Raw genomic sequence first — 23,193 nt, 5'->3', positions numbered from 1 at the left:
AATCAAAACACAAACACTTACTGATTGTAATTTTTTATAATAGTTTATAAATGTATAAATACATTTTATTTGTTAGTTTAGTGCAAGGTTTTAATAGGCCTTAGTATTAAAGTATTAAATCATTAAGAAATGATTTACTTATATGAAATGTATTTAAAAGATAAAAACCACTGCTATTTTTATACATTAAATAATAGAATTTAAACAGTACATTTACAGAAATATTGTACTTTTTTAACCTTAAAATAGCTCTGCGGCCCTCCGATGAAATGTCAATTTCAGAAATGGCCCCAAGCCAATTTGAGTTTGAGACCCCTGCTTTACAGAGTAAAACTAAAAAAACAGCATCAAGCAAAACATTCTGGGAAAGGTTGATGATGATTTCTGGTTCCCAGAATGCTTTGCATGAGGCTGTTATTGTATAGTTTTATTCTGTAAAGATAAAGACTTGTTGATGTTTGAAATTTATTTAACTTTGAACAAACTCTTGCCAGTAGATAACGTGAATGTGGATCTGCGGTGAATTGCCGGCAACCCAGCTGCAATAACATTGTAATTTCTACAGAATTTTTTACAGTGTGTGATATATTGACAATATTGACCCACTGAGCAATGTGATGTCGAAACAGCATCTTTTGCATGTCTTTTTTGCACATCCAATTTTGGTCCTCTGAAGGTGCAGACTATGGCGCCAGATTACATCTTTTTTCCAAAGTCTATTGAACATCCAGTATTGACGTTCATTGGACCTCTCTATAGGGGCTAATTGTAATTCAAATGTATTTGTTGTGGACGTTTTTTCTAGATTAAATTTAACCTCCCACTGGACAAAGTGATGTTGAAACAATGTCTTTTGCACATCTAATTTTGATCCCATGAATGTTATTTTTCCAACTTATAGCCTACTATAGGAGCTCTGTATAAGAGCTAATTGTAGTCCAGACGTAGTTGTTGTGGATGTCTTTTCTACATCAAATTTAAACAAGACATTTATACTGCTTTTATATTTCAGAACATCAACAGGTGACACAGTTAACATTAATTAAGCCATGTGAGTACTCATTACTTGTCATGTGACCAACATCTCCATTATAGCATTTAATGTCAATTTTCTGCACATGTCTTATACGTCAAGAAAGTTACATAGTCAGACATTTAAATGTTGAACATATTGCCATCTAAATGGTCATTGTTACATAAAAATCGAGGACCTAGTTTGCACATCATATAAAAGTGCTGGTCATGTAATTAGAATATCATCAAAAAGTTGATTTATTTCACTAATTCCACTCAAAAAGTGAAACCTGTATATTACACTCAGTCACCACACACAGGCGGATATACTTCAAATATTCATTTTAATTTTGATAACTACAACTGACAACCAAGGAAAATCCCAAATTCTGCATCTCAGTAAATTAGAATATTGTGAAAAGGTTAAATTTTGAAGACGCCTGGTGCCACACTCTAATCAGCTAATTAACTCAAAAAACCTTCAAAGACATTTAAATGGTCTCTCAGTCTAGTTCTGTAGGCTACACAATCATGGGGAAAACTGCTGACTTGACAGTTCTCCAAAAGACGACCATTGACACCTTGCACAAGGAGGGTAAGACACAAAAGGTCTTTGCAAAAAAGGCTGGCTGTTGTTCACAGAGCTCTGTGTCTAAGCACATTAATTGAGAGGCGAAGGGAAGGAAAAGATACGGTAGCAAAAAGTGTACAAGCAATAGGGATAACCTCACCCTGGAGAGGATTGTGAATCAAAATCCTTTTAAAAATGTGGGGGTGTACTGCAGCTGGAGTCAGTGCTTCAAGAACCACTACGCCCAGATGATGCAAGACATGGGTTTCAGTTGTCGCATTCCTTGTGTCAAGCCGCTCTTGAACAACAGACAGCATCAGAGGCAAAAATAAATACTGTATTTCCTTTGGAAATCAGGGTCCCAGAGTCTGGAGGAAGAAAGCAGAGGCACACAATCCACTTTGCTTGAGGTCCAGTGTAAAGTTTCCACAGTTAGTGATGGTTTGGGGTGCCATGTCATCTAGTGGTGTTGGTCCACTGTGTTTTCTGAGGTCCAAGGAAGTTTTAGAGCACTTCATGCTTCCTGTTGTTGACCAACTTTATGGAGATGCAGATTTCATTTTCCAACAGGACTTGGTACCTGCACACAGTGTCAAAGCTACCAGTAACTGGTTTAAGGACCATGGTATCCCTTTTCTTAATTGGCCAGCAAACTCACCTGACCTTAACCCCATAGAAGATCTATGGGGTATTGTGAATAGGAAGAAGCGATACACCACACCACTATCATAGCACCCTGGGCTCTCATAACACCAAAGCAGTGCCACTGACTGATTGACTCCATGCTACGCAGCATTACTGCAGTAATTCAGGCAAAATGAGCCCCAACTAAGTATTGAGTGCGGAACATGCTCATACTTTTCAAGTTCATACTTTTCAGTTGGACAAGATTTTTAAAAATCCTTTCTTTGTATTGGTCTTAAGTAATATTCTAATTTTCTAAATTTGGGTTTTCCTTAGTTGTCAGTTATAATCATCAACATTAAAAGAAATAAACATTTGAAATATATCAGTCTGTGTGTAATGAATGAATATAATATACAAGTTTCACTTTTTGAATGGAATTAGTGAAATAAATCAACTTTTGATTGCAGACGCCCAGAATTGGTCTTGGACAAACGGACACAATATAGACATGATTTGCATGTCCATCAGAAGTCTAATGTTTAATGGGGAACATTTACAACTAATTGCATCAGATTGTATGCAGATTTTTCACTGTAAACATTTTTGCACTTCAATTTTGAAGTATAATCTACTGAACCCCTAAGGTGACACTGGAGTAAAAAAATTTTTAAGTTTAGTTTCACGTGCTCATGTGAAACTTTCACGCGCGCACATAAACCTATCGCGTGTACACGTGAAATCGAAAGTTTCACATGCGCACGCGATAGTTTCACATGCGCACACGGAAGTTTCACGTGCGCACACGAAAGTTTCACGTGCGCACAGGGAAGTTTCACGTGAGCACGCAATAGTTTCACGTGAGCACGGGATAGTTTCACGTGCACTTGCGAAACTAACATTTATTTAATTTTTGCGCCATGTCCCCTTAGGGGCTCCGTAATAATCAACTTGGATTTATTTTAACTTTTTTGCTGTAACTTATAAAATAAAGTTGAAATAGTTAAGTTAAACTAATTCAACTTTATTTTATAAGTTACAGCAACTCAACACTAGTCAAGATAAAAAAATCTTTAAAAATAAAGTTGAACTGACTTGTAAATCCAAGTTGATTATACCTAAAATTTGCAAAAAGCAATTTCGGCACATATCTTACAGTGCAGAAATAAAGTGGAAATAAATCTGAATTTAAATTTGATGTGAAGCTAAAGTGTTAGAGACATTAAACGTTGATACAGTTCACTTTTACCAGATCCATGCTTTTAAATGGACAGCAACTGACTACTGACAATTCATGTAGTACTCACTTAATGTGTCCATAAAATTATGTAAACCAAAGGTCAGCTATTTTAAAAACAATAAACGCCCTTTGATATGTCCACACCAACTTCCTTTTTTAACAGGAAATGTCTACACAGGAAAGAAAACTACTCTTCAAGCCAGGTCATAAGGACTCATAATAAATTTAAATGACTATATGTTGTTTGTGTTAGTAGTATGTGCTATACATTTATGCAGCTGTGTAAAATGGATTCTTCAGCAAAATTTTTACATAATATTTCACAAAAATACTAAATACCAAATCTAAAAATATACCACATTTATTGAAAAATGCCAATACAGTTCACAGATTTGTTTTCTGCGTAGTAAAGCAATAAAGAGAAAGCAATACAAATGGTTAAATACAATAAAAAATGCATTCACTTTTCATATACAAGTTTTTACACCATAAATGCATGTGTCTTTCAAAAAGCACAAAAGTCATACTGTACTTCACAATAAATCCAGCTATACCTCCCTTACATATTAATTCAACCAACGCACTGCATCTTCTAATTTAAGCTCTTTCATTTATCTCCATCTGACAGTCTCATAATGATGCTGAATGCCCCTGCCCATGGCATCTGTGTCACTTTAGATGATTTCATCCTTGCACGTGCTTTGCCGGGGTCTTTTCGCTCTTCAGGTCTACTCGACGAAATCCGACCTCCACTCCACCGTCTCTGGGCCGCACTTCCCAGAAGCGGCTCGCAACAATGGCGAAGGATAAAGAACACACTGAAATGTCACTTTCATACGCCCTCATTCTCACTGTATTGTCAGTTCACTTGACCTAAATCTGCATTCAACTGTCTACTGGATTAATTATCTATTTTTCAGATGAATGAAAAGAGTTTGGATGGCAGGATTCATTACACACATTTCCCAACCCCCAAATATCTGCAAAAGAAATTTAATCAGAAACACAATCAACATCTCCCATTGAAATGACTGATGAGAATGGGATTTTTTTGTTGTATATAATAATGACAATAAGGACCTATCAGCTTTTTTGTATGGAAATATTTATGCAATATATTTTTTGTGAATACACCTAATTTATTATTCATAAGACTCTTGAAATCTCTTGGAAAATCTACATGAAAAAACAAAGAAATGAATATATTATATTATATTATATTATGTGACCCTGACTGGAAAAACCTAGCTAAAAATTTTTTGAGATTTGATATAACATTGTCAAGGAGCATTCTGTGAAAATATAACATGGATATCTTTAATATAGACTTAGTAAGGCCTTGTCAAAGGTTAAAATCAAACTTTGGAGATCCTAATCTCAAAATTAGATTATGAGGCATGGATTTCACAGACATGGTCTCATATATGTAACATGGAAATGAATATAATTTCAAATTTGAGTATATAACATTCACACCCTTTTTTCCAATAACCCGAAGGTATAAGAGTAAAACAATTCTTAAGTGTGTAGACACAACACATTTTAGCAGGCTTTAGTCCAATCTCCAAATTGTCCATGAAGAAAAGTAATAAACATAATCTTTTGAACCAGACATCTTCTCAAACTGAGCTGGACGCATTCAGCAATAATATCCTTTATATAAAAACCTCACATATGAGCTTGCTGCAGAGATGATCCACATCTTTCATTTATCCAAGATACTGAGCACGTTCTTAGGATTTCCAGTTCATTCTGAGATATATTAAACACGTTGCTGGCTGTGTTGGTAGCATCGAAAATCAAGAGTACTGCATGTCTTCAAAAGCATCAAAGAAAATAGCCGCAGGCCTTAAGAAGTATTTACATAACAGCGTTACATAATCACCATTACATACTACAGTAAAGTGTTCGCCAGATATATATATATACAGTTTCTGCATGAATTACAGTTTTTAATATCAACAATGTTGTCTCTTTCTCACGGTTTGGTTTAGCTTGTGTTTTCATTACTTTATTGTACTATATTTTGGTAATCTATAGCCAAATTTGGTATTAAAAGACTGAGATACAATCACTTTGAGATACAGGCTCTATCTTGTGTGTACTGCATGTCAGTCCCATGGTTCAGTCTTGTTTGAAAAATATACTGTTAGATGAGAGGGAGTGAAGTCACTGATGTATCTACTGGCAGCCCCTCTTTTTGTTTGCAGCTCCTGGTATGTTTCACACCACGGTGGTCTCCGTCTGCAGGAAGGACTGTGCTCTGGAGTTGCGGTGGAATTGAACCATGTTGTCAGCACCATTCTTGGATATAGACGAATTGTGCAGATGATAGTCTCGGCCAATGTATCGCTTCAGGCGCAAACTCCTCCATTTTCTCTTGAGTTCGCTTTGAACCTAAATAAATACATGAGCATTGTCTTTAAGAATAGCATGGATGGGAAATATTTGTATTTTATGCATGCAATTTAAGGTCAACATGAACCATTTATGTTCTTTATACGTGTGCCTGGACTGGACAACGAATGTTTGACATAACTTGTTCTGCCTTTCGTCTTTTTGACTTATGTTACCAAGAGCTTATTTAATAACCCCTTCCCTTAAACCACCTATGATATATTGGCTTTTTACAATCCAATCCGAAGCCAAGTGACATTTCCCAGTGGCACTCGACATACACATTATAAAAGTAAAATGGGTGGTAAATGGTTTCATGTTGACTTGATAAAATAATTAAAACAATGTGGTATAAATTTCATGTTTTAATAGTCTAGTCTTGTACAGCTGTGAGTTATCAGTTGGACTGCAGACTGACCTCAGAATTCAAAAAACAATACAAAATCGCAACCACCAAGCCCTGAAAAGAGAAAATTAAGATTAAGAAGACATTTGTAATTTTTATAACACCAATAATGCAGCATAAAGGCTGAAGTATGGTCCATTTTTACGCGTATGCGAGGGGGCGCATACAGAGCGCGTGAAGCATTTTTTGTAATAATAAGAGTGTGAGAGTACTGTACGTGCAACGATTAGATTGTCGCACATGCGCATACAGGAGTATGTACCCAGCAAAGCAATTTTGGCTAAAACAAAGCTAAATTTGGGCTGTCTGTGAAAGTCTAATAGACGTCTACAAAAGCTCAAGAATAGACGATATGTAAACGTTAAGAAAAAATAAAAGCGAACACCTGGAACAACCGTTGACTTTGCTTACATGTCGGTATATCATACATCTTCAAGTTTTTTGCAAAAATGGCATGTATCCAAATTCAAGGTTATTTAGGGTAGAAGTAGGTTGCTCATAGTCGGACTATAGTAGGTCTATAGTTAGCTGTCATTTCAACGTCTCGGTTTTTGCTTCTGGGTAGTATGTAGCCCAGGAGATGCGTTGAATTTTGTCCCAATCTGCCGAACGTTTGCATACGCAACGCTATCTCACAAGAATTCATACATATTTTACGAGTTGGCTAATGCATATTAATTCATACAACCAAATTCGTAAGTTTTTGTACGATTTGCCTTGACTTTGGAATAAGGTGCGGGCTTAAGGGGGTCGCACACCGGACGCGTAGCTCAGCGCCGCGTCGCATATAGGACAACTCGGAGGTATCGTAAACCGGAAGTGCACATTAAATAGCGCAAGCTTCGTCATAGAGCGTCAACTTCAAAATGCAAAATATACGTAAGCAGCCAATGTTAATCATTAATGATTTGGGACAAATATGATGTTATTTAATGTTAAACTATGTGAGTGGCGCGACAGGGATTTGGGCAACTTTTTGAGCCATAGCTGGGTGGCACGAACAGGCGCCATCTGTCGGCGGCGGTGTGCATATACTCATAGAAAACAATGTGTTCGGTTTTTTTATAACGGCGTGGCGCTGAGCTGCACGCCCGGTGTGCGACCCCCTATAGGGGCAGTGGCGGCTCGTGACTGCTCATCCGAGGGGCGCTAATTCAAATAAGTGTTGGGAGTGTCATGTGTGTTTCTTATGTGAACCATGTGCATCACGTGTTTTGTCAAAGTAAGTGACTGCTGCACACCGGTCAAAACCGTTTATGATAAAAGAGAGGCTCACGTTTACAAAATACACGCAAGACACTCACTTGACATTAAACTCTGATTACGCATGAGATTATGCGAGTATCTAGCAAACGCGAGCGTCTCTTTTACCATAAACCGTTTAGACGCGTCTGGAGCACACACTTATTCTGCCAAGACAAGTGATATGATCGCTCGACACGCAGAACACATATTTTGAAATTACAAACCACAGACGACGGGCTACATACATGTTGTGACGAACTTCGAAAAAAGAAGTCACCGGTTAGCAGTTTGGTTTCGTTGTTGTTTTTTCATGAGAATCATACGTTTTAGCATGATTAACTTTGTATGAATTCATACAAATTCAACTCGTAAAATATGTACGAATTCTTGTGAGATCAGGCTGGCATATACTTATGATTCTAATAAACTATGCTTTGCAAGGCTGTGCGTTGGACCGTGGGCATACGTTCGCATACACGTAAAAAACAAACCCTGGGCTTAAAAGCAGACCCAGACAAAATTTGTATGTATTTATACTAAAAAACAACAAAAATACTAGGCAAGACATTCATATTTTGCAATATCAATGAAGTCTGTTCATTGATTAGTGATTCTTAAACATTCAGTCATACCTGAAAGGACCCCAGGCCAAGGTCAAAGAATATTTTGTAATTTTCCATTTCTCCATTTTCATGAATGAAGTAAACGAAAACAACGTAGTTGACTCCAAAGAGAGGAATCAACAAAAGTGTGGACTTGGCCAACCTCCTGAAAATAGAGAAAGCAGTAACAGTACTGGCTTGAAAAAATGTAGTATTAGCATAGTAATATCTGTAGTGTTTTTCCAAGCAAACAACGGAGAGATGTTTAGAAAACCCAAGTTTAGAAGAACTAAAAGGAGAAAACGCATCTGAAAGAGAGCGAAGGCTCTCGCGCATTAGTGACGGTGCACTCACATGCATACCGTGGCACTCAAAAACTCAGATTACTACAAACAGGAGCATTAATATTTTACCGCCTTTGCAATGCAAACGCATTTAGCATTTCACAATACATAATGGATGACTTTGATAAAAATGGAGCACAGCCATCCATTTCAACCCATTTTACTGAGATTGATGCTTACACTGGTAAATTTTAAAGAGAGAACTCGGCTATGACCACAAAGGGTTCAACTATAATTGCTGATGTACTGCTAGCTGGACTGTAAAAGTCCTGGGCGATGAGAATAAAAAATATTATTGTGGTAAATGTAGTTTATTATAATACAGTAATACCTGTACTGAGACTGATCATTTCCACCAACATCTGGGCATCTCAATTTCTGGACAAGGATTCGAATGATACTGATGAACAGAATGAAGTTTAACTAAAGAATAAAGAAAGAGATACAGAAAGAGATCATTATAAGCAATGAATAAAAATATATATATATTTATATAATATATTCCTTTTCAACGCCATGACTTTATCCTGACAGCTTGAAAACTGTTTGGAGCATGATCGCTGAACTTTTCACCTCACATTTCCCAAAAATCTGACAATAAGAGCCCAGGACATTTTGTAAGACTTGCAAAAAAAGTGCAGCTGTTACATTACGAAAGCTTCGTAAATCTGGTATGACCTTTAGAATACTTCCCATGCAAACATCTTCGTGATATTTGATCATCTAAACATTTTCGTCATGTTCAAACCAACTAAATAAACTTTGGCATTTTATGGCTGAAAGAAAATGGCAGTCTTACAAAACCTGGCTTAAAATTTGAACAGAAGCCATAACTTGAACATCTGATAACAGAGGTGTTGGCATGGAGAAAAAGCAGAATGCACATGAATAATCCAGATTTAGTTAGATTCAAAGTAAACCCCAGTTGGTTTTGGTTTCGGGATCTGACAGGAATTTTCATTACGGTGCATCAGATAGTAAAAATGTCAGCTAGCACTTGTGTCTGTTCATCATAGTTAATTCTCTAATAAGAGTCCAACCTAAACAAAAATACACTCTTAGTCAAAGGTTCATCTATGAGTGATGTTGTGGCTAACAGAGAGATCCCAGCAAGCAATTTTGCATCTAAAAGATGTCTAATAGACGTCTAACCATAGATGAAATAAAATAAATGAATAAATGATACCAAACACCTTGTAATTATAGCTGCGTTTCAATTAAAGATTTGCGCAAAACTTTAGCGTTATTTCAACACAAATCTATTGTAAATTTCGTTTTCATTGCCGATGTTATGTGACTAAAACGTAATTTTGTTTTCTCTTGGTAAGTCATTCAAAAAACCATGCCGACGAGTGAGTTCGACTTCATTCGAAAGCGACTCGAAAGCATACAGAGCAGTCGACTCTCAAATCGCTCTCGGTGTGTTTTGATGTCATGTGCTTGTCTGATCTTGTGACGCCGCATGAAGTCGACCACACCTCCTCTGTCTTGTCTTTCAAACAAACATACCACGCTATATTTAATTCAATTCAATTTAAATTAATTTAATTTAATTAATTAATCAATTTAAAAAAATTAATTTAAGGAATAATCATGTGACTTGTAAATGCAACTGTGTGATTCTCGCGAAATTAGATTTATGAGGTGTCATGAAACATTTTGATAAAAAAGTAAATGCAAAGTAAGAGTATCAAAATAAGAAGCATACAGTTACAAACATCTCTTCAGGTACTATTTTGCACATGATTTCAAATGACATCATACAAACCAATTAAGTTGTTTTTTCCACATTTAATGGGAAATTTTTAATTACCGCAAAGTGTCCATGACTGGATTTGGGTTCTTTGACATGGAAATATTTATATTTAAAAAATAAAAAGCTTCAGTGCATATTATACTATAAACATTTACAGTAAAGAAACATGTGGTATTTGGTGATCATTGGTAAATGTAGAGACAATAATCAGGAATATAAATGTGTACAAGAAAAATTTTCTCATCCTCCGCAACAATTTTCAATCATTGTTTAAGCCCTCAATGAACTAACATTTTCAAAAAAAAAAATATGTTGGGAGGGACATAATTGACTGTGACACTCAAGATGGCTACCAGGTAAGCAGTTCTTATTTTTTTCTCTCCAGATAAAAGTTTTTTAATTTTAATTTAGTACCAAGACAACTTTTTAGTTCTCATTACCGAAACATGATAAATGCATATATTTAACGTAATATCATGTTGCGGTAATGATATATTTTTTTATGATAATCTAAAAAATATATAATTCTATAGGAAATATTTTTAATCCTCTAAAAATAATAGTTATAGTAAGTTCAGACCTTAATCTTATATGTGCAAAAAATGGCTTTAAGTCTGGATTTCGTGAGAATCACCCAACTGTAAATGTAAAAGTGGCTGAAAAACAAACTTTTTTGCAATATATTGGAGTTTATGTGAAATTGCTGTTTATATTGGGCGCATTTTCAATTCGCTATTTATATTTGAAGGGAAATGCAAAGACAGACATGATGGAAAATCATCTCGCAAGGTTTTTTTGTCCAAAATGGCATTTATTTGAAGTGTGTTACTCATAGCCAGACTATATCGAGTCTAAAGTTAACCTAGATGGGGAAATGATGGCTATTGCTTGCTGGGATGCATCAGTATTAGCTGTGGTTAACATCACTTGAGGTATGGTGAGAGTTATACAAAGATTGATTATCACCAAAATTGTACACAAGAAATTTAGGCTTAAAAATTGACAATTATGAAATTAAATTAAAATAATAATGAAATTTTTCAGTGCAAACAGAGCTACCTTGCAGCTGGTTAGAACAAAAACTCAGATACGCGTGAAAAAGATAACTTTTATACCCTGGTTTAGAAACGTGTTCAATTGACGGCCCTGTTTTCTTTTAGGCCTACACTGACGTTACTTGGCTCATGATGAGAGCTGAACAACCATAACATTTTGACCTGAACGTGTTCAGGCGAAGCTGTCAAACACGGCCATCATGCTGTCCACCTTTTTTTTTTTGCAGGTGAAGCTTAATAAAACAGAAAAGGCACACTAGACCCAAGAGAGATTCTGCTCAACTCGATGCCACGTGTGCTGAGAGAGGCACAAAGCGACAGTTTGCTGGATCTTCACGTCTCATTCAAGATATGTACTGTACATTATTTTTAAGACTCAGCACATCCTTTCATCTGCCTGACTGGTAGATTCCTCTCTGTCTGACAGTATATATGGCTGTTTATAGGCATCAATCTGAGCTTATACTAACAATAACAGACGCCATGATCGGCCAGTTGATCACTCGCCAGGGAAGCGGTACATCATTTCTTTCCCAGCATCTATTAAGAGGAGATATTAAATAGTTAGAAGTGCGTTCACAACAGGGATAGCAATGTAATATGCTGTGCGTGAGTTAAACACTTGGGACTGAAAGTCTCATGTGCTCGACTTACCCTGTATCTTCAAAGTAAATCCTACAAATGATCCAAGAAATCACAAACACTGTGGGAAATCCTGCGTGGAGAATATATCAAAGGTAAAATTCCCTACAGCGTGATCATAAATACATAGGTTGTATATGACACTAAATGTAAATACTTGACTGTTATAAATAGCTTCATTATTCAGACAGACAGACAAACATACAGACAGACACATAAATAATGTTCTTTGTTATGTTTGTCATCGCTATCTTAATGAAAGGGAAGCTAACCGGGGTGTTGATATGATGAATCTAGCAAACCACACCCACCTTCTGTCCTACACAAATGAATCAAGATCTATTCAGAAGTGTTTAAATGAACTAGCTAGAGGGAGACATTCAGTGTTACACGCCATGAAGAGCCGTATGTGCTGAATTGATTCTGTATGCACGCACACATTCACATCTGGCAGGATAATGCATCAAATGCAGCGGGGGTGAATATTATCTAATCTTCACAGTCAAATATTGCTTTATTAAACTAACGTATATGTGAAAAAAGACGTGAATGATACTCAAAGGTTGCGTGCTATCTGTTTAGGGGCAACAAATGATTTAGGGAAAAATAAGAAGCAGATGCAGCTGACGCTAAGGTTACAGGCAGGACAGAGTATAGTGTACAGTAAGCTATTCACAGCTGGTTTAACTGGAGGGAGGGTTGCTTACCCCATCCAATGAGCAGATAGATGATAAAGTGTCTGTTTTCGGAGAAGATGACCATCAGTAGGGTGTGAAGGTACAGCCCTTCCACCAGCAGCCAGTAGAAGTTTGCCATAATGAAATAGTTCAAGATGATCAAGCTGGCTTTGCAACCAATCTAACAACACAGAAATAAAGATCTTAACTGTTTGCCATCTCGGAAATTAAAAGTACAAACGCTGTCATTGGGATGGTACCCTTTCAAAAAGTACACATTTGTACCTTAAAGGAATAGTTCACCCAAACATTTTGTTTTAATTTAATCACTGTCATGTTGTTACAAACCTGTATACATTTCTTTGTTCTGATGAGCACAAAGGGAGATATTTTAAAGGGACACTCCACTTTTTTTGAAGGTATGCTCATTTTCCAGCTCTCATAGAGTTGAACATTTGATTTTTGCCGTTTTGGGGTCCGTTCCGCTGATCTTGGGGTCTGACGCTACCACTTTTAGCTTAGCACAATCTATTGAATCTGATTAGACCATTAGCATCACGCTCAAAAATTACCAAAAAAGTTCTGATATTTTTCCTATCTAAACTTGACTCTTCTGTAGTTACATCGTGTACTAGGACCGACAAGGATAAAAGATTGCGGTTTTCTGGGTCGATATGGCTGGGAACTATACTCTCATTCTGGTGTAATAATCAAGGACATTGCTGCCGTAACATGGCTGCAGGAGGCGCAATGATACCACGCAGTCGGGAAAATAGTCCCATGCTATTGAAATTTACCAAAGGGACTAGGCACTGCGTAATATCATTGTGCCTGCTGCAGCCATGTTACAGCAGCAAAGTCCTTGATTATTACGCCAGAATGAAAGTATAGTTCTTAGCCATATCTGCCTAGAAAATCGCAACTTTTTATTTTCCGTCGGTCTTAGTACACAATGTAACTATAGAAAAGTCAAGTTTTAAATAGGAAAAATATCTAAACACTTTGGTTATTTTTTAGCACGATGCTAATGGTCTAATCAGATTCAATGGATTATGCTAAGCTATGCTAAAAGTGGTAGCGCTAGACCCGGAGATCAGCTGAATGGATTCCACAACTGTAAAAATCAAATGCTTAACTCTCAGGAAGCTGGAAAATGAGCATATTTTCAAAAAAAATGGAGTGTCCCTTTAAAGAATGTTTGTTACCAAACCGATCATGAACCCCATTCACTTTCATAAGAATACTGGGGCTGATGAACGGTTTAGTTTTAAACATTCCTCAAAATATCTTTTTCATGTTCATCAAAACAAATAAATTTATACAGGTTTATAACAACATCAGAATGAGTAAAAAAGGACAGAATTAAAATTTTTGGGTGAACTATCACTTTAAGAAAGCAGATTGGTACTTCACAGATACACAAAATATTGGTATCTGTATATATCTGTACCTAAATGCTACAAACCGTAAAATCGTGTCATCCCTGGAAAAAGCTTTTTGTACCTTTTTGATTCCCAGGGAACACACATACTAATGAAAAATGCACTGTAAGTCACTTTGGATAAAAGCATCTGTCAAATGCATTAATTCAAATGTAATACTGGTTTGGCAAGTAAACATGTTTATGCAGTATATGAATTTGTATTTTAAGATCTGCTGTGACAGAAAAATTCACTTTTTGAAACTGATGAAACATAAAATGTGGGTTGTTGACAGTATGCATGTTTTAAGAAATTTAAGCTCAGCTTAAGCTGGTTACTTAAAGGTGAAGCTTAGCTTAAAAGTGAAGTGTGTCATTTTTTTGATGTTAGGATATTTTTCATATTCTAGTTTAATGTGCACAGACAACTATAAATAATCCTTTCAGGGGGTGACTACTACAGTAAATAATATGGCTCAAACAGTATGACTAAACCAATGGCGTGAGATTGGAAGCGGGGCTATTTATTCCTAAAGAATTTAGAAACAGTTCAAATGGTGCCACTAATGCCACATAAATTACACACGTCCCTATAAAATGTATATTTAGCCCTACTTAGATTGTGGTTCTTCTCAAAGTAAAATTCATACTGTATATTTCAATTTTTAATGCTTGTCATAAATGTAACATGAATAATAACTCTAGAAAGCAGTGTCCCAAAATATCTTTAAAGATTTCTCAGTTCATTCCTGGATCAGTAGTCACTCACCAGCGATGGCTGTTTCGTACACTCAACGTTCTCAGGGTAGAACAAAATGGCATCTTTGACCAACACCGCAACAGCTCTCAGTATAAATGAGAAGAACAAGTTCAGATGGATGTAGTTCCTCGTGCAATGAAGCTTTCTGATGGAGTGGAAGAGCAAAGGACATCACCGTAAATCAACATCTGTGACGTCTAATGATAATTCTGTTTGTAGTTGTGTTTAGTTTGTGAGGAAATTTCAAAGATGTCTTAAGCAACGTTTTATTTATCACAACTTCAGACAGCTTCTTAAATTAATAATTTCGTTCCAGCAAGATAAACACTATCGGGTTAAAACAAGAAGCCAAGAATAATGTTAAGCCTCAATGTCAAAAAGTAAAATTACAGGCTTTCAAATGCTTGCCAAACTCAACTCCTTAATGATCACAATTATTTTAGACAGACTCGTCCATCCACGCATGCAGAGTAAAATAAAGCAGACACAAATATGAATCTATTTAAAGGCCCGATCCAAACCTGAAGAGACAGAGGATTGCGCTGCCTGTGATGAGTGCGATGAGAGACAGACTATGTCCCAGTGTGTAAAGGGTCTTCACCACCATGTAGAAAACAAGCTTGATGGAAAGAAGAACGTTGTATGAGAAACAAATACATTTGACACTTATGTGTACCATTGACTTTAATTTGTTTAAAACACCTTAGATGAAATATGCTAACTTATTTTATTTCTTATGCTACGTTCAGACCAGCCACGGTAGAGGCGTCAAGCGCGAGTGATTTAAATGTTAAGTCAATGTAAAGATGCGTTGACGCGTGTCTGGAGGTCTCGCGGCGCGAATGAGGCGTTTAGCGCGGTAGACGCAATTCCGCCTCATTCGCGCGTCTAGTTCGCCCGGATGGCGCAACTTGAGAAATGCCGCTGCAAACGAGCGAGTTGAAATTTTTTAACTTTGGCAGAAAAACACAGCACATTAACCAATCGAGAGCTTGCTGTAGTAGTGACGTGATTACAGGAAGCGAGCAGAGTCACAGAAGCCTTTGGAAGGCCCTCCCATGACGTGCGTGAATGTCTCGATGACTAGAATTTTTACGCGCAAATGAAGCGAGTACATTTTTAAGCAGCAAACTAGACGTGGTAGACGCAAATTTGACGCCTCAAACGTGGCTGGTGTGAACCCACGGTTAGATTAAACACCAAATTTTTCAAGCTCTTTAAGGATTTCCAAGAGATTTGTTGCAAAATTCTTGACTCCCTTGCTGCTGCTATCTACTCTCACAAAATTCACGTAATTTTTTTATTCTTTTTCGTGATGCTGTGACGAATTTCCCCGTTTTTTCGTGATCGTATCACAAATTACGTACCTATAGTTCGTATCGCAAACTAGACACGTGAATAAGGCGGATTCGTGTATACCACGCCAAGCTTAACGCCTCATTCGTGCCACGGTATACATGTATCCGCCTCATTCGTGTGTCTAGTTTGCTATAGTTACATAATTTTTTGATTCTTTTTTGTGATACTGTCAAGGATTTCCGTGGTTTTTTTTTGTGATTGTATCACGAATTTCTGTTTATGTGTCATTGTCACATATTGGTTACTCAACAGATTTTTCCTATTTTCAAACCATTGTTGCTTCGGTTTAGGGTTAGATTTGGTGTTTGCGTAAGGATGTCACTTTAAGCATTGATTTATATTATTTTATCGGATTTTTTAAATATTTTTTAATATTTTCCGATTTTTAAACCATTGTCGCCTGGCGTTAGGGTTATAGTTGTGTTTGGGTAAGGATGTCATTTTATGTAAATCTAACCCTAAACTGAAGCGACAATGGAAAGAAAATAGGACAAAACAGTTGAGTGACTAATACATGACAATGACACATAAACAGAAGTTCGTTATACGATCACAAAAAAGGCGGAAATTCGTGACAGTATCATGAAAAAGAATAAAAAAATTATGTGTCTATAGGTACCTAATTTCGTGTGACTGGGCTGCTACCAAACATTTGGACACATGCCAATGACATGCTTTTTGAAAGTCAGTCCCTCCAGAAAAACGCGATTTATATTTATTTAATCGCATGATTTAACGCATAATCAGCCAAAGTCCGCATATTTATGCGGGGGACACATTTTTTAAGTGTGCCGCACTTTCGCAGCATAAATTGCAGATTCACAAAATATGCGGGGCTTCCATGATTTCATAATCGCCAACTTTTCGTAACTTTTCGTAGCAAAAAGTCACGTCTCCTGTTGGGAACGCCTTGGGAACGTTATGAAGTGACGTGATTATGTGAAGTGAACATCATTGAAAAGCTGCAAAAGCAGAAAACAGTTTTTGCAAGTTTCCGCAACTTTTGCAAGTTCCCACAATTTCATCACATAAAATTGCATAAATATCCCGCACATTCCATTGCATTTTTTAAGAAAACGTGCCGCAAGATCAAGAATTTTTGCCCGCAACAATCACAAAAAAACTCCATGGTAATCTTTGTAGTTCTTTAGAATACCATGCGCCATAATGAATGAATATGGTAATTATTTTATACCATGGTAAAAATCAAAAGATGGCCATTTATGGTTTTGCCATTTAACCTAATTGCCATCATTGTATCATGGTCTCAATACAGTCTGTATCACTTTTGCTATACTTAATCACAAGTGCAAAAAATGTACACCAATCAAACACTATCAATGTGTTAAGCACTCTGCTATGTTTTAAAGGCGATGGCTATAAAACATAAATTATGTGCGTGACCTAAACTCTCACGATTTCTCACGATTCGCGAATCACGTGGTGACTAACAACCGTGGAACTGGCCGGGTAGCCTGCTTGGTGGTAGAAGTGTGTGATGAAGTTCAGACCGACTCATCCCCCATAAACAACATTCTTTCAGCCTGACGATATAACCTGGCACTCCAGACCCAAAAAGACCACAGCACCCACTCCACAACATCACTACAAGAACATTCCTTCAGTAGTATTTTAAACATAAAACCGTGTTAAACCTATGAAGTCGGTGTGAGGTGGATATTTTACAACTGTTGGATTATCTGTCCTTGTAAACTGTTCGTTTTAGTTTAGTTTGAAAAATGTATTATACAATGCACTAGTTATTTATATTAAATGACAACACCGTACTTTACAATAAGGTTGCATTTGTTAACACCATTTAATGCATTAGCTGAACTAACAATACACAATACAGCATTTACTGTATTAATCTTAGCTCATGTTAGTTTCAGCATTTACAAATACATTTATAAAATCATAACATCATAGTTAATGCACAATTGTATTGTACTATACTGCTCATTGTTAGTTTATGTTAGCTAATGAATTTACTTTTATTGTAAAGTCTTGCCATAATTATGTAGTATATTCACTTTTTAATAAATCCCTAACAATAAAGAAACAAATATTTTTAACAAAGGTGCTAAAAAGAGGCAATGCCATATGATAACTATGTTTTTCCCCAAAGAACGTTTCAATCAGCAAAAGGTTCTTTATGAAGGATACTATATAATAAAAAGTACCTGGTTACCATTGTACTGTTAATGTCCTGCTCTGCGGTGCTCTCTGACACTTGTATATTTCAAACCAAGCCTGTAATCTGTCAACCATAAAACAGTAAGTGACATGTGGGTTAATCTAGCTGTGGCTGTTAAAATAAAGAGAGAGAAAGCAGGCCAATACAGTGGTTGGAACGATGGATTTAAAGAATGTTTCCTTCCTCATATAGCCATTACTTTATTGATGAATGTGGTATGCATTTAAAGAAATGCCCATGGAAATATTCTGGAGAGCTTCAAACAGATAGTGACACTTGGGGCTCTATCATACATCCGACGCAATGCTGCGCAATGCACAATGTAAGCGTCTTTTGCTAGTTTCAACCCGGCGCAATTATCATTTTCACATTAAGCGCCACATTGTTTAAATAGCAAATGCATTTGCGCCCAATTTTGCGCCCATGGGCATTCTGTTCTGAAAATGAGGCGTGTTCAGGCGCATTGTTGGTGCGTTGTTATTTTTTTAGGCAACTAAAATAGACTACACCATTGACCAACAAAAACCTGGTCTAAAGTTAATGGCGCAATATGTTTTTTTGTTATTTAAAGAGCGCATTAGTAATATGCGCCTATAAACGGGACGACAACGCGGGTTTGCTTATCAGAAACATGAATGCGCAGCAGCACAAAAACGCTTTTAAATATGAAAGATTTAAGGATTAAAATGTAAAAGATTACCATTGAGTCTCTTGGACATAAATGAGGATCGATTATGAGACGTTAGAAGGCGTAAAGAGCAGCTTCACCTGTCGCCTGGTAAGTAAATAAATGCTTTGCTTTAAACAAATGCATCTGTTTTTAAATGTTTTTTAAATGGTACCCTATGGATTTATTGTATATGATGACACTGTACCTGTGGATAGGGTGAGATGATAAACATTTTAAGTATTGCTTTTTAAAAATCCCATGGCGCTGTCCGAGTGCTGAAACGCTTCAGATAAATTATTTATCTCTTGTTTGTTTTTTTAGAGTACAAACCTTTTCTTGCATATTTGCAAATTATTTTATGAGATTACAATGATTATGTAGGATATCAATACATTTACAGCAATTAAAAGCCTGCAAATTGTACTTCTATGACTGAAAGAAAAAGGCTTTTAAAGGTTTTAATCCCAAAAATTTAAATTTCAATAAAAATGAAAACACAATTTATTACATTATTCTCAAACTGGTGGTCTTCTTCCTCCGCTTAGTTTTTTAGTTTACAAGGTCCGTCATCTAAATAAAGATTTGACATAGCGCCAATGCAATTGGCTTTTAAAGGGGATGAAAGCTTAGACTCTCATTGGTTTATTGCACCCTACGCCCAAAACACTCCCATTACTCATTACGAGAATAGGAACAACTCTTTTCGACCGTGCGCTTGGCGCACAAACCATTTTTCCCGTGCACAATACCTCCAATATTTCACACTTTTAAAAGTGAGATGTAGCAGACCAGTGCATTGTTTAGTCACTTACTCACATATCACTTATTTACTCAAGCCATTTACAAACAGATAAGATCAATCAATCCACAAATGCCTAAGAAAGAAAGTTTTAATATATCTGTATGTTATAATGCATGTGACAATGTTGTTTTGCAGTGCAACTCTAAAACAAATCCTTTTAAACAGAATCAATAATCCCAATTTAGAAGCTCAATGTCCGATTGAATCCATCAATGCACTTGTTTTGATTTCTCTGAGGTGGCCCATGGCCTTGCTTCTTGGAAGATCATCAGTATGTGGTCTAAAGTTAAGAGTTAAGACAGGTTCGTGGTGCACCTGTGTTCCTAATGTTACTTTTCATCTCTGCTAATACTGAAGAAAAAACCCTGAAAAGATAGGATTGTCCCTCTCTACCCTTCAGGAAATTGCTTTAATGTTTGATTTACCCCTGACATCCGAATGAAAAACAACAAACCGTCCCGTCATTGCTCAAGCCAGCAGCTGAGAGTGAACTCGGCACCATCCCAAACTGCCAGCCGTCCTATGGAGAAGTGCACGCTAAACTTAGGCTGAGGTCAAAAGTGCTTCCACTACATTTCTGATGGGAAACTTTGCAAAGGTGATGTCCTGCCATTGCTGATTTAATATTCACTAACGCTCCCTTCCCAGGCCACACAATATGTATGGAAACTAAGCTAAAAAAAATTATAATAAAAATGTTTATTTACAAATGGTCATTTATTGACGTCAGAAACATGAGGATATTTACATGTGACTGCTTACGTTTACATAGCAATGTCTGGTTAGTATAATGGACGGCAGTGTAAAATATGGCTGCAGCTTTCACATGCGAATTAGGTAGCCAATCATAATACAGGACATTTTTATATAAAAGTCAGGAGCAAAAACAATCGTCAAAAACCTTAGTTAATTTCAAATTCAAGGACCTTTCAAGGACTTTCCAGGTCCAATACCCTCAAATTCAAGGACTAAATGTAGGGACACATTTCAAGTAAGAGCAAGGTTACATTGCGTTACCTTTAAAGATACATTGTCAGAGTTCCCTTTCGAGGGAACTCGCGCTACGTCACTGCAATGACACTTTGGGGACGCCTCCAGGGGTAAGTGCGTCTGAATGTGTATATCAAATTCAACCAATGGTGAGGCTTAACGACAAAGACAGGGTGACGCGGGAGCCAGGAAGTATATCGCTATCTGAAATATTCCAAAAAGGTGACGTTACAGGGATTCAGGAAGTATGACAAGAGAGACGCAGCGTCTCGTTCCCTTCTGAGGGAACAAAAGTTAAATACGTAACCTGAGACGTTTTCATGTGTCAAACACGTGTGCTTAAAAGGCTAGAAATTTTATGATATTATACTACACTACACAGGGAATAATATGGAATTTTTTTCCAGAAAACTTCTTGCATAAAATAGATTCAAGCACTTTCAATTACCTGTATCTATCTATGTATATTTTCAAAAACTTCCCAGGGCCTTGAATTTTTCCCCCCAGATTCACAAAATTTCAAGGATTTCAAGGACCCGTGGGAACCCTGAAAATGGTGCAGGTGAAGCATAATATAGCCCCATTATATTAATTGACCTTCTATATTGAGAATAATTAAACTATTAGTTCCAGTCCTTCATTCTGATTGGTCAATAGCTGTGTTTTATTTACGATATTTATTTATGGCCGCTGCACCCAACGATTCTGTGTATCACTTCGCAGCATCCATAGCAACCACCCGTAGCTACGTAAACATATGTGAAACACATTTAACAAACAGACGGTTTTAATTCAGTTTCAGTTTCAATTCATATGCAGGCTCATGTTTTTCAGACAGCTACTGCAGTCGCAGTGTGCATCTCCTTTAATCATATACTTATACTTCATATGCAAAAGTGGCTGAAAGTGATCCTTGCTACCTCATGTACTGTACCACCAACAACTTCATCCAACCATGAGAAGCATTTGCCCTTACTGCTTAAGTGTGTGACGTATGTTCACAAACAGTCTACACCAAATAGTCTCTCTGAGATCTCACAGAGTAAAAGAATATAAAAACACAAACCATATGACATTTTTTATAAAAATGGCACTGATTGCCAGTTGAATACAGTATTCCCACTAAAAGAGTTTAATGCTATTTTGTTAACTAAGACTAAACCTTTTATCATCATAATTCATTAAGTTATACAATTTTCCACTGTAATGCTTGGCTTAAATTTTTGCTTTTGAATTATATATCTCCGGGACATTTAAATAAATAACGATGTAGTCAAAATTCCTAAATTGGTTATAAGAAATTAATTTCTGCATTTTTAGCCTTATTTAGCTTGAAAGTTTTTCTGAGAGTCTTGTTTAAGGTGGATTTACTTGTTATTTTAAATACTTTTACCATTCGTCAAAATGCCAGTTTCTCCATTCAATATCAAGATTAGACACTGGCAAGCTTAAAGTTCCCAGCGTTCCTTTCATTCCCTGTATTCCCAGAGTTCCCCACCTCTGTAAAGAAGCACAGAGCTATACTTTAAGTTATTGCATAAATTATGCCTTTAAGACTGAATTTGTTTTGCTATTGCAACAAAAGCCCACGACTGTACAATGTTGCTATTGTGAAAAGATATGTTGTTTGACTAAAGCTTACAAAATTTACTAGTCATAAGATGAATGTGGTAAGGTGAGTTAAGATACTGGGATAGTCCTTTCAACTCCTTAATGGCAACGAAGAGAAAACATAACAACACTGGCAGGTGGCTATGAATACATTTAAAATAGGCCTCATTACAGTAAGCTCAGTTACAGGTCAGCTTTACATGCATGTTAAAGGGATAGTCCACCCAAAAATGAAAATTCTGTCATTATTTTCTCACCCTCGTGTTGTTCTAGACCTGTTTGAGTTTTTCCTAAATCCAAAATACCGCCATACAACAGACGTAGAGGGTTTTTTTTAGCTACCAGATCATTGTCAACCTCGTCTGCATCCATCTTCGCTCTGGTATAAGTGACGACGCACACCGCACATGTGCATGCCACACGTGCACTGCCTTTTTTGTTAGTTTTTCTTTCTTTTTTTAAACAGCAAGGAAAATCATCAAACTGTTATCAGAAAGTTTGTGTTAACAAGTCCACATATTTATTTATTTAATTGCAACATTTTGCTGTCATATAATCGCACAGGCTGACATCGCGATTGCGATGCGATTAATTGTGCAGCACTAATTTTTTTTTTTCAATTTAACTCTCTCAATGCCATTGACGAGATATCTCGTCAATTAAGAGAAACGCTTCCCCGCCAATGACGAGATTTTGCCGTTTTTGGGTGTGTCCCTTAAAATGCAAATGAGCTGACGAAATGCAAACACCGATCACAATGATGGTGGTTTGTTGTAATTGAAACTCAATTGTGCTGCTCTCTCTCTCTCTC

At 36.7% G+C, this 23,193-nt stretch overlaps 1 protein-coding gene across 1 annotated transcript in view; it reads right to left on the bottom strand.

Moving 5' to 3' along the window:
- Positions 1-3,794: 3,794 nt before the first annotated feature.
- The window catches only part of vipr2 (vasoactive intestinal peptide receptor 2), a 37,281-nt gene continuing 17,882 nt past the window's right edge, over positions 3,795-23,193 (bottom strand). Inside the window, exons 5-13 of the mRNA XM_055182417.2 lie at positions 15,275-15,372; positions 14,763-14,898; positions 12,604-12,754; positions 11,909-11,969; positions 11,725-11,794; positions 8,775-8,866; positions 8,130-8,265; positions 6,265-6,306; positions 3,795-5,846 (exon numbers count right to left, since the gene is read on the bottom strand). Of these exons, the coding sequence (XP_055038392.1) occupies positions 5,673-5,846; positions 6,265-6,306; positions 8,130-8,265; positions 8,775-8,866; positions 11,725-11,794; positions 11,909-11,969; positions 12,604-12,754; positions 14,763-14,898; positions 15,275-15,372 (960 nt within the window). The 3' untranslated portion in view covers positions 3,795-5,672. The remainder of the gene's footprint in view (positions 5,847-6,264; positions 6,307-8,129; positions 8,266-8,774; positions 8,867-11,724; positions 11,795-11,908; positions 11,970-12,603; positions 12,755-14,762; positions 14,899-15,274; positions 15,373-23,193) is intronic.

Source organism: Misgurnus anguillicaudatus, chromosome 25 (genome assembly GCF_027580225.2).
Source record: "Misgurnus anguillicaudatus chromosome 25, ASM2758022v2, whole genome shotgun sequence".
In the NCBI taxonomy this organism is placed as follows: domain Eukaryota; kingdom Metazoa; phylum Chordata; class Actinopteri; order Cypriniformes; family Cobitidae; genus Misgurnus; species Misgurnus anguillicaudatus.
Note: the sequence above shows the minus strand (reverse complement) of the source record. Positions and strands in the feature narration are given on the sequence as shown.